The 10,504-nt window shown below is 58.1% G+C and overlaps 1 protein-coding gene across 1 annotated transcript; it reads right to left on the bottom strand.

Annotated features, from left to right (window-relative positions):
* Positions 1 to 204: 204 nt before the first annotated feature.
* On the bottom strand, positions 205 to 6,093 carry EN2 (engrailed homeobox 2). Its single transcript, XM_079151484.1, has 2 exons — positions 4,540 to 6,093; positions 205 to 1,557 (listed from the first exon to the last, which is right to left on the bottom strand). The coding sequence occupies exons 1-2, from the start codon at positions 5,216 to 5,218 to the stop codon at positions 1,241 to 1,243; spliced, it is 996 nt and encodes a 331-aa protein (XP_079007610.1). The 5' UTR covers positions 5,219 to 6,093; the 3' UTR covers positions 205 to 1,240.
* Positions 6,094 to 10,504: the final 4,411 nt, after the last annotated feature.

Below are 10,504 nucleotides of genomic sequence, written 5' to 3' on the forward strand. Positions count from 1 at the left end.
CTTCAAAAAATAAAATGTATATTTTCTTTAAAAAAAAAAAAAGAAAAGACAAGTGATAAGGAATGATTATTTACACACTTTCTTCCTTCCTCCAGATCCTGGAATGTTCTTAGTTCCTTTGAAAGTGAGCATAGCCACAGGTTCCAAAACTGAGGCCCCATACGTGCCTGGTGTGTGTGCATACATATGCACACACAAGTGTGTACACACACATACACACACAAGTGTGTACACACACATACACACATCGATCTTGGAAAAACGTTCACTATAGCAAAAGTGGGCACTAAAAAAAAAAAAAATGAAAAGAAAAAAGAGGAAAGAAAAAGGGAAGGAAGACCATGCCAACTCCCTGGGCCCGCCCATCCGCACAGACCTTGGTCTAGTTTGGCCAGGGCTGTTTGTCACTGCAGCAGGAAGCCTCATGCTGGGCCTGGGCTGGAGAGCTGGCGCTGGAGACTTGCCGCGGGGTTGCCGGTGGGACAGGGGATGGGACAGCGACACAGACGCAGACAGAAGTACAAGTATACACCAGGGTGAGGGCTGAGGCCGGGCCTCAGAGGAGGCAGGGGAGGAGAGGCACCCACAGGCTGCCGGCCTGGGCCGGGGGCAGGCCCTACATCTCGGAGTGGCAGATTCTCTAGGCTGAGACCCGGAACTGTCCAAAGACACTGGGCGGCTCCTCTCCCAGCCAGGAGAGAGAGGGCCTTGGGGTGCTGGCCCAGGCTCCGAGTTCGGGGCCTCTTGCTGTCCTCATCACGCCAACACAAACAAAGTGGCAGAACTCATAGACCAAATAGGAGCTATTTATTCGGTTCACAGTCGTGTGAAATGCAGCAATAAAAATCTTTGGACTTCAGCAAGTTGTTTTAATTTTTTCTTCTTTTGAAATTATAATAATAATAAAAGTGTCCGATGTCCCATAATGGAAGCTTAGGGGATTAAAAAGATGAAGCCCTAAGCAGCCCCCTTTGCAAAAAAAAAAAAAAAAAAAAAAAAATCATAAGATTAGCATAATCTCGTAAACACAAAAAAACTCAAAAAATATTTTATAGTCAGATATTTTGGATTTTACACCACCTGTAAATCATATATACAGAGAATATTGCAGAACCATACCTAATACACCATATTTTCACTGTGAATGCTGGTATAATCTTTATACACTGGCCCTTCATGTACGATTTTGAATTATTGCATTGTGTTCACGGCTGGAGCCGCCCGCCCACCCTCCCGCCGCCTACTCGCTGTCCGACTTGCCCTCCTTGGCTGCGGTGGAGTGGTTGTACAGGCCCTGGGCCATGAGGTGCACGGCCAGCGTGTTCTTGTTGCCTGTGGCCTTCTTGATCTTGGCGCGCTTGTTCTGGAACCAGATCTTGATCTGGGACTCGTTGAGGCTGAGCTCCTGCGCCAGACTCTGGCGCCGCTGCTCTGTCAGGTACCTGTTGGTCTGAAACTCCGCCTTGAGCCTCTGCAGCTGCTCCGCTGTGAAGGCTGTTCGCGGCCGCTTGTCCTCTTTGTTGGGGTTCTTCTTCTTTGGTTTGCGAGACCTGGGACCTGGGTGGGAACGGAAGGCAGAGAACAGAGGTTAGGTGGGCAGCAACCTATCTCCTCGTCCAGGCGGGGGCACAGACTCCCAGAGGGAAGTGACTGACCCAAGGTCTCCAGGCTGAGCAGCCAGAGCACAGACGAGTCAGGCCGGCCATGGCAGCCACCGACTCTGCAGTAGAGGAAGTATGTGTGGGTGTGGGGTGGGCATGAGGTACAGGGAAGAGTTGGTAGAAAGGCCATCAACACACTGAGGCCTCCGGAGGAAAGAAAAAGCCAAAACTTTCTGCCTGAACCCCCAGTCCTTCCTGAATCTTAGACCAGGAATAAGGGGTGGGGCAGGTACTGAGAGAGAGGTGAGGGGTTAAGATTGAAAAAGGGTGTGAGGCACCCAAGAAAAGGAGGGGAATCCCCAGGGAAGACCTAACAAGGTGCCAGGGGCAGAGGCTCCTGAGAACAGAAGTCCCCTCTGCCACCATCCCAGAGCCTTCCTGGCTGCCCCCCCCCCATGGCCCTGTGGGTCTAAGTTCGTTCTTCCCTTGAAGGACCCGTTGGAACCAGCGCATCCTTCCCGGGGAGGGAAGTCGCACTGAGCCCCTGGCAGCGCCTTCGTTGTCCACTGCAAGTCTCTCCAGTCCCCTGTCCAGGAGAGGGGGCCTGGCCCCTGCTTGCGTGCTCACCACAGGGGACTGGTCATCTTCATCCCCCTACCTGGGGATACCTCCCAGGAGGCCACAGATGGCCCCGCTGACCTTGAGCAGATCCCAACTTCTGACCAGATGCCACCCATTACTCCCCAGAGTTCGAGGTAGGGGTGGAGGGTGGTGGGAAGGTTCTGACTTGGCGACTAGGGGTCAAGGGTGACAAGAGCAAAGGGAAGCAGCTTAAGTGGTTTCTCTCCCTTGGTGCCAGGAAGCTCAACCCCAGGAGGTCCCCTGTGCTCTGCAAGGTCGTTGGGGTAGTGGTGGCTTTTGGTCTGGGTTTCTCCATCTGGGAGGTGTATGATTCAACTTTGGGGACACTCAGCTTTATAGGGGGCCCCTTCTACTGCCAGGGGCAGGAACTGCTCCCTCATGCAGCGGAGGCAGAGGTGAACCTCTCTAGGAGGTGGCCAGGGCTGCATCCCTGCCGGGTTGGAGGTATACAGGGCAGCAGGGCCATGCCCAGCGAGATGCCAACCAACTGGAAGCTCAAGGTGCTGCCACCTGAGCCTTGCAGGAGCCTCTCCAAAAGGCAAAACTGGAAAGAGGGGCTATGGGCAAGAGAGGGGAGCAAGGGCCATTCACAGACTCCCCGTTAGTTGTAGAACGCACCTACACTCACCCACCGGCTGGTCACTGTCGCGCTTCCATGGAGGGCGCGGGCTCTGCTCGGCTTTGACGTGGGGCTGGGGATTTAGGGGAGGAAGCTTGACCCGGCAGGCACCGTGAAGGGGCAGGAAGAGGGGACTGCAAGAGCCTCCCAGGCCCGCGGCCTCCGCGACCCTAGCGTCGCCTTCCCGCCTTCCCCATCAAATCCTGGGTCTCCATTCCTTCCCTCACCCCCAAAAGCACACTTCCTGCCCTCCAAACTCCACGGGCCACACTCCGGTTCTCGACTACATGAAACAGCCTCAGAAAGACATGATTCTATGGAAAGAAAATTTCCTTAAAATCACAATTTTTAGTTCCCTTTTCTGTCTTGATTTTCTTTCAAATGCAAACACGGGATTCCTGGAAACAGAACCGAACCCCCCAAGAGCCTTCTCTCTGTCCCTTCTTTTCTAAGCACCCCTAACAGAAACGTTCCTGGAAGGTGGGGGCGGCGGGATTGTTGAAGCCCAGCAAAGCCAGCGCCTGGGTTGTTCGCTCGCGGCCGCGCAGGCCCGCCCGGCAGGGATCCTGCGCGGGCGCTGCACAAAGCCGGCCGCGGCTCCCAGCCGACCGACATTGTGAGCCTATATGTTAATTAAATATTAACAAAGGAGGGAGGCGAGAACAATGGAGCAAATTTCAGGTCTAGCCGGAGAAATGTGGACTTCGTCAGAAAGACACTCACACACATTTCGTTGGGAAGGAGCTGAAGGGTGACTAAGTCTGGCTGTGATCTGGATAAAGGACTCCCGCAAAATAGTGGAGGGTTGGGGGCAGAGCGGGTCTGCTGCCAGCTCGGGACAAATGGAGCCTCTCCTGATGGCACTTCGCAGTCACAGCCCGCGTCCAGTGCTGCTAGTGAGTTCTCCAAGGACGAGGACTGAGCTTTTGGAAACCAACAGTTCTATGAAAAACTAGACCCTGTAACTGCACACCCCCAAGGCTGCGGCTTCCCCCTCCGGGCAGGACTAGCAAACCTTTCGGAGAAGGTCCCCTTTTGGGAGATAACAGGTACTGGGACAGTTGCGTCCCTGCTCCGTGCCCCTCCCCTGCTCCAAGCTTTGTGCAGGAAGGTTGACGGCAAATAAGGTCCAGCACAGGGGAAGGGCGCCTCTGTTTCCGTCCCTCTCTCTGCAAGTCCTTCCTCCTCTCCCCTGGTCAGCCTAGGTCGAAGATACCAAATGAGAGCAGCTCTTTCTTCCATGACTACACCTGGGGTAACTGGGTCGTAAGACTCGGGGCCTGGGGGTGGCTGGGACGTCCTAAATTGGGCCGAGTTGGAAGATGGGGGAAGGGGTTGAGAGTGCGACCCTTCGGGGCCTGTCTTCCAGCAACCCCTGTTTCCACTAAACAGGGGGCGCACAGGGCCGCTCGCATGCGGGAGTAGGGGTCCAGAGAGGTGGGTAAAGAAAAAGCGAAGGCCTTTAGCTTCTGCCATCCTAAGGGAGTCTGCTTGGAATCAACCCTGTTCCCGCCGCCGGGCCACTGCCCAGGCCAGCTTGAACCACACAGTGTCGCTGGGTGTGTAGGGAGGAGGGCACAGGTCTTTTTCCTCCGGTAAGTCTCCTCGCCAGGGCCGCCCCTGCAGTCCCGCTGGCCTCCCCAGGGCGGGCTGGGGCACCGGGTCTCGCGGGCTCACCTGAAGAAGGCCGGTCGGAGTAGCGCGTGCAGTAGACCCAGGCCGGCCAGAGCATGGGCTGCGCGCCAAGGTTGGCGCTGGCCTGCGAGCTGTCCGAGTCCGAGCTCACCGACAGGTCGCCGCCACCCAAGCCTCGGGACTTTAGCGCCCCGTCCAGGGGGCCCGCAGGGTCGCCGCCTTTCTTGGCGCCGCCGTGCAGTGAGAGCGTCTTGGAGCCGCCTTCTCCGTCTCCCGGGGAGTCGCCGCCACCGGTGGGTAGCGGCCCTCCGGCGCCTGGCGCGCACGGAGGGTTTTGCCGGGACTCCCTGGTGCCGGACCCCAGGAGCTGCTCCGCGCCGCCTGCGCCGCCGACTCCCTCCGCGCCGCTCGCGCCACCTTCGGCGCCGGATCCGCAGACTCTTCCTCCGCCCACGCCCACGCAGCAGGTCCCCGCATCCTTTCGCCGGCCGAACTCCGGTCGTAGGATATTGTCGATGAAGAAGTTGGTGATGCGGTGCGGATGCTGGTGATTGCCCGGCGCCTGCAAGACCGCGGGCAGCATCAGAGCCCGCCGGCGGCCGGTGTCGGAGTCGCTGGGGCTGCTGCCGCCGCCGCCTGAGCCGCCGCTAGGGCTGGATTCCGGCTGCCGCTGCCCCTCCGCCGCCGCCGCTTCGCTGGGCTTGGGATCATTCTCCTCCATGCTTCACAGTAAATCCCAAATTGGCTCTCCTGGGACCCTCCTCCAAAGAAAGCTTCGGCCCGCCCGCGGCGCACAGGGAGACCCAAGTGCTCCTGCCCCAACAAGTCTTCTGAGGGTGTGCGCGGCGGCCACCGCCAGGGCGAGGGTCTTACGAATAGGCGGCTGCTGCGAGCAGAGCCACGTTCGAATCCACGAGCGGGTTAGAAAACACCAAGAGTCGTTCTTCTCGCCAGGATGCCGGGAGATTCAAAAGAAGCAGGTCACCCGGTTCCAGATAGTCACAATAGTCCTGTGGGGATCCGGGTCGCCTCCCGGGCTCCGCGCTCCTCGACACGTCCAGCTGCCTCGGGCTCCGGCGCCGCCGCCTCGGCCGCCTCGGGCTAGAGCTGCGCGCATACAGGCAGCGCGCTCCCCAGCACTCACGCCCGCCCGGGCCAGCTCCGGCCGCAGCCGCCGCCGGGCCGTCTCCACCCGCGCGCCCCGGCCGGCCCTCGAGGGTGCGCGGCGCGAGCGCTTAGCGCGCCCGCAGCCGCCAGCACGCACATGGAGGCCCGCGGGCCCGCGCTGCGCTCGGCCGGTCTCGGGGCCCCCTCCGCACGGCCGCCGCCCCGCTGCGGGCCGGGGCGCCCCACCGGCGTGCGGCTGCGCCCCCACCGAGCCCCGCGGAGCTCCGCGGCCCGAGTCGCATGGGTGAGGGGCGGGAGGCGCGGGCCGGGCCGGGCTGGGCCTCCCGCGCTCCCTCGCCGTCTGCGCGCCCTCGCCGCCTCGGCCTCCGCGCGGGCTTAGGAAATTTCCAGGCCACTTAGCGCAACCTGAGACACTTTCACTCTGGATTTTTGTTCTTATTTTTAACAGAGCCCCCTCGAGTGACGTCGCGGGCCGGTCTCCTGGACACGTGCCTCGGGCCAATGGCTGCCGCGCTGCGCACCCACGTGACGCGCCGGCGGCCGCTTGGTGACAGGAGCCGCCTGCTGCCCCTCCCCCGCCGCCACCTCCCTTCCCCCCCTTAAAGTGGCCGCGTTCTGCGGCTCCTGGCGCAGAAATCTCCGACCCAGAAAGACCCCAGAACAAGTCCTCTGCGCTCGCTCGCGTTTTCCCTGTCTCTTCTTGGTGCAGGAATCCCAGGAACCGTACGACAGCCTGGCCAGGTCATCCTGGTGCGTATATGTGGACACACGCTGGAAGACTGCTATTTTTAACATTTCCATATTGTTTACCGTGGGGAGAAATCCCACAATTCCTTGCACAAAATGCATAAATAATATTAAATGAGCTGCTGTGATACAAAGGGACTTTTGTAGTCCGCTTTCCTTGCTGGCGGAGAGGAAAATTATCACTTACGTTTGACTTTGGTAACCCGGCAGCATCCCTTCTTAAACGCCGAGCGGGTGCTCAGGACACTCCTCCTGCAGACACTCTGAATGTGCGTGCGTGTGCGTGTGCGTGTGCAGGGAGGCGCGTGCATACGGTGGAATTGTACCCGGCGACGCCGGTCCAATGGATGCATGCACGTAGATCCGCAGCAGTGTGGGCGTACAGTTTGGGGCGCCGTTCATCGAAGGAGAAATAAATGAGCGTAGACGGTTATCACTAAATCTATTTTGGAAAGAAGAGGAGAGCCGATTCTTCTCCCAAACCCTCAAAACCATCGGGAGGGAAAATACTCCGGAGGGCAGCTGTCCCCGCAATTCTGGTCCGGTCCAATCGTTCCAGCGCCCCCCCCCCCCCCCGCCCCAATACACACCAGGCTGTTCATCTCGTTTTCTTTGTCTTAAATCCTTTAAACTAGTTTCGTAGGAAAGCGGGTCAATCTGATGGCAGGATGGGGGCCCGGTTTGTCGCCCTGCTTTCTCCTTTATCCCCGTCTACACTCCCTCCAGCTGCTGTCAGAATGTCCATCTCAAACTGCTTTTCCTCTTCTCTTTCCCTCCCCCCTCAGGCACCTTCCTGTTTGCTCTGCTCTTCCCACCAAACAGTCTTGTTAGCTCAGGCTCGCCTGTCCATCATTTAAAATGCATTTTTATGGAAATTTGTGAACTTTGAGAAACATCCAAAATGGCAGTTCTGAGTGCACCGGTACAATGAAAGTACTCTTGGTGGACCAGCATGGGGAGGGGAGCAGAGGGAGACCCCAGCCCAGCTTCTCTGGGCAGACTGACCCTGGGTGCCCACCTTAACTGAGTTCCAGGCTGGGGCAGCCAGCAGGAAGCTGACAGGCCCTAAGTGAAAGGCAAGGGTCTGAGGCAGGTAGCCCACCTGCCAGGCAGTGAGACCAGCAGAGCTCTCTTCAGGCTGGAAGGTGGTGTCCTCCCCAGCTGTTCTCAAGCCCACACCCAGCAGCTGTCCTCATTCTGCACCCCTCTGCCACAAGGAAGGCTTGAGGGTATTGCGGGGGTGGGACAGGAAGCAGCAGTGCCCAAAGTGCTGCTCCCCAGGGGCTGGTCAGTGGAAGGAAGTCCAGGGTTGGGTCACGGCTCTGAGGTGGCCTGCGTGTGAGTGGGCCCTCGAGGCAGATAGGTGCCTCAGTCCTTGCTTGGGTGACCCCCACTTCCCTTCCTGCCCTCTCCACTTTCCTCATTGGAGTGGTCTTCACCAAGGTTTGTGTCTAGGCACATGCCTGATAGGCGTCCTGCCTGGCTCTTATATAAATGAAACCCCATAGTCCACTTGCCTCCAGGGAAATGGAGCTGGTAAGGGTGAGTTACACACGCTTAGACTTTGGGAGAAATTTCCTGCCAACTCTTGGGGACTGTAATCACCACCAGTCAGGGAATGAAGAGTCCAAATTCTTCTCCTAAAATTGGAGGGGCGGAGGGAGGACCCAGAGGTGTGAGTTCCCTGCAAAGCTGTCCCAGGTTAATTTCTTCACCTATCCCATGAAAACCAATGAGGCCGTCTCCTAACAGGAATTTCCTGATTTCTGGGGACTTTGCCTCTGATTGCCTTCCCCTCGGATGAGCCCAAGGTGCTGGACTTGAGTCATGCTCTCTTGGGAGCCCCACGCCCCAGCTCATGGTCGTAGCATGAATTCCGCAAAGCAGTGCTATCTGCAGGCAGACCTGGCCTGGCATGGCTGGGCTCCAGGGGCTCCAGTCTACTGTCAGGAGGAGAGGAGTTTCCAGGTTACTTCAGGGAGAAGAGAGGTGGAAGGTGTGTGTTGGTGGGGGGGCAAGGAGCAAGGAGAGGATTAGAGGAGGTATGGAGCCACCCAAAACAGGCCCCAAAATGAAAAGAACTTTGGGGAAGGGTGACCCTTCAAAGGCAGGAGGGGGGTCTAGGATGAAGCTTGCCACCCAAGGTCTGGGGGTTCCTAAGTCTCCCCAACAGGAATTTCTAGGAGCTGTTTCAGGGAGCCTCTAAAGTGTGCTGGAGGTCCAGCCCCGTCTCCTGCTCCTTCTGGGGCAGGGTCTGCTTTCCGGGGAGGCAACAGTTCCAGACGCAGTTGGTGGAGCCGGGGTGCCAGCTCTAGCTGCCTCTGGGCCCGCAGCCCTGCACAGGCTTGCCGCTGCTCAGCCTTCTGCAGCGAATGGCTGCCACCCTCGCTGCTCCGTGAAACCACTCAGCACAGGACATCTGTTTCTGGTCTCACTTAAGGGGGACGCTATGGCCCCCCAAGCCCGGTTTCCCTTCCACCTTCACCGGGGGCCAGGAGCATGCCCGCAAACCACCCGCATGCACAGAAGTGTCCTCCACATTTGTGAACCAGCTGCACAAAGAGGGGCTGGGAGGGCACAAAAGGGAAACAGGCGCCCACACACCCGGTACTCAGTGGTGCTGACGCTCGTGCCGCAGATGAAACCCCAGCGCCGGCTTCAATGTCCAAGTGCTTCTGGAGGCGCTGGGTGCCTGGCTCCCGATCCAGAGTACGATTTCTCTGGAAAGGAAGCCAGAGGAGGGTGACTTCCCAGACCCTTCCACTGTCCCCGCGCTTCCCCGGATTCTCTAGATTGATATGCGGACAGTAGGAAATAACGAAAGCACTGAGCAGCTTTCGGTCACAGCGCTCCTGGTCACTCCTCGGTAGAGCTGCCCAACAGTTGCAGAGAGCGAAATCTTGATTCCAGGAAAATCCAGACCAGGCAAGATCTGTGCCCGGACCCCGGAAAAACCCCCAACCGTTGAGTCCCAGGCGCCAGGCAGGCAGTTGGGGCCGAATGTGAGAACCGAGGCTGCCCTGGACAGTCACCCAGCCTGCAGACAATGGACAAAACGAAGGGCCACGGAGGGGCAGGGGCATGGCGCTGGTGTGGGCCGCGGGCACTGAGGTGGCCTGTTTGCTCACCTGTGAGGGAAGCACAGGCCCACAGACCGGGGGCGGACTCAGAGATGGGGTCAGGAACCCCGCCCCATAACCCCAGAAGAAGGGGTTAAAAGCAGCAGTGGCTCGGTCTGGAAAAGCACCCGAGTGCCCTGGGGACTGGGGACACACACCCCCATGCCAGGCCCTTGCCTCTCTCACCCAGGCCTGCCAGGGGCACCAAGCTGCGCTGGCAGAAATGCTAGGTCGGGGTGCTGGGGAGGGAGGCTTGCCGCCTGTCTCCCAGCTGGCTGCCTGTGCTTAAAGCTCTCTCGGTGTTGGGAAGGGGGGTGGCGAGGCACCTACTAGGGAAGCCCTCCTTTCCTAGTCACCGAGTGCTGGCCAGAGAGAGCCAGGGGATGCCCATAATGGGCATATATCCAGAGCGGAGAGAAAGGAGCAGAACCTTTTTTTTTTTTTTTTCCCTCAAGACAGATGCTTCAGAAGAGAATGTGAAAACAGCCTGCTTTTCTTAGGCTAGAAAGCCCCACACCTAAACTAAGTCCTCCCTGGGCCACCACCCAAGATCCCTGGGCATACCTGGGAGGATCTGACTTCCCTGTTCCCTTTCCCTTCACATCACGCTATTTAACTGCTAGTTTTCATCCTCATAAAATCTGGACCCCTGCGGAAGCTGGGCCCACTTCCCCTGAAAGTGGGCACCGTGTCTTCAAACACACCTCCATTCTGGCATCTGGTGTGGGAACCTGGCTGCATCTTCCAGGAGGGTCATGATCAGGAGTGCACAGATAATTCCTTGACCTTAATGCCTCAACTTTAAGGAAAATGCCCCAACCCCATTGCAGCCACCCAGAAGAAAGTGGCTCTCTTAAATAATCTAGAGTTGAATTAAGTAAACTTGGTTTGCAAAGGGATTTGAAGTGTGGCCTTTAGGGCTTGAGCAGGCTTAGCATACCAAAACAGGAAGGAGGACATCTAAAGGGTGGAGAGCTTTGAAAAAATTAGCACCTTCTCTAATCTTACGACTG

The sequence above is a fragment of the Sciurus vulgaris genome (assembly GCF_902686455.1).
Source record: "Sciurus vulgaris genome assembly, chromosome: 8".
NCBI lineage: Eukaryota > Metazoa > Chordata > Mammalia > Rodentia > Sciuridae > Sciurus > Sciurus vulgaris.

What these genes read in the sequence shown, in the direction of transcription:
- EN2 (XM_079151484.1), bottom strand. Translation starts at nt 5,218, where the DNA reads ATGGAGGAGAATGATCCCAAGCCCAGCGAAGCGGCGGCGGCGGAGGGG. An exon ending in CTCCGACCGGCCTTCTTCAG is followed by an intron (nt 1,558 to 4,539) that starts GTGAGCCCGCGA and finishes GTTCCCACCCAG; the next exon opens with GTCCCAGGTCTCGCAAACCA.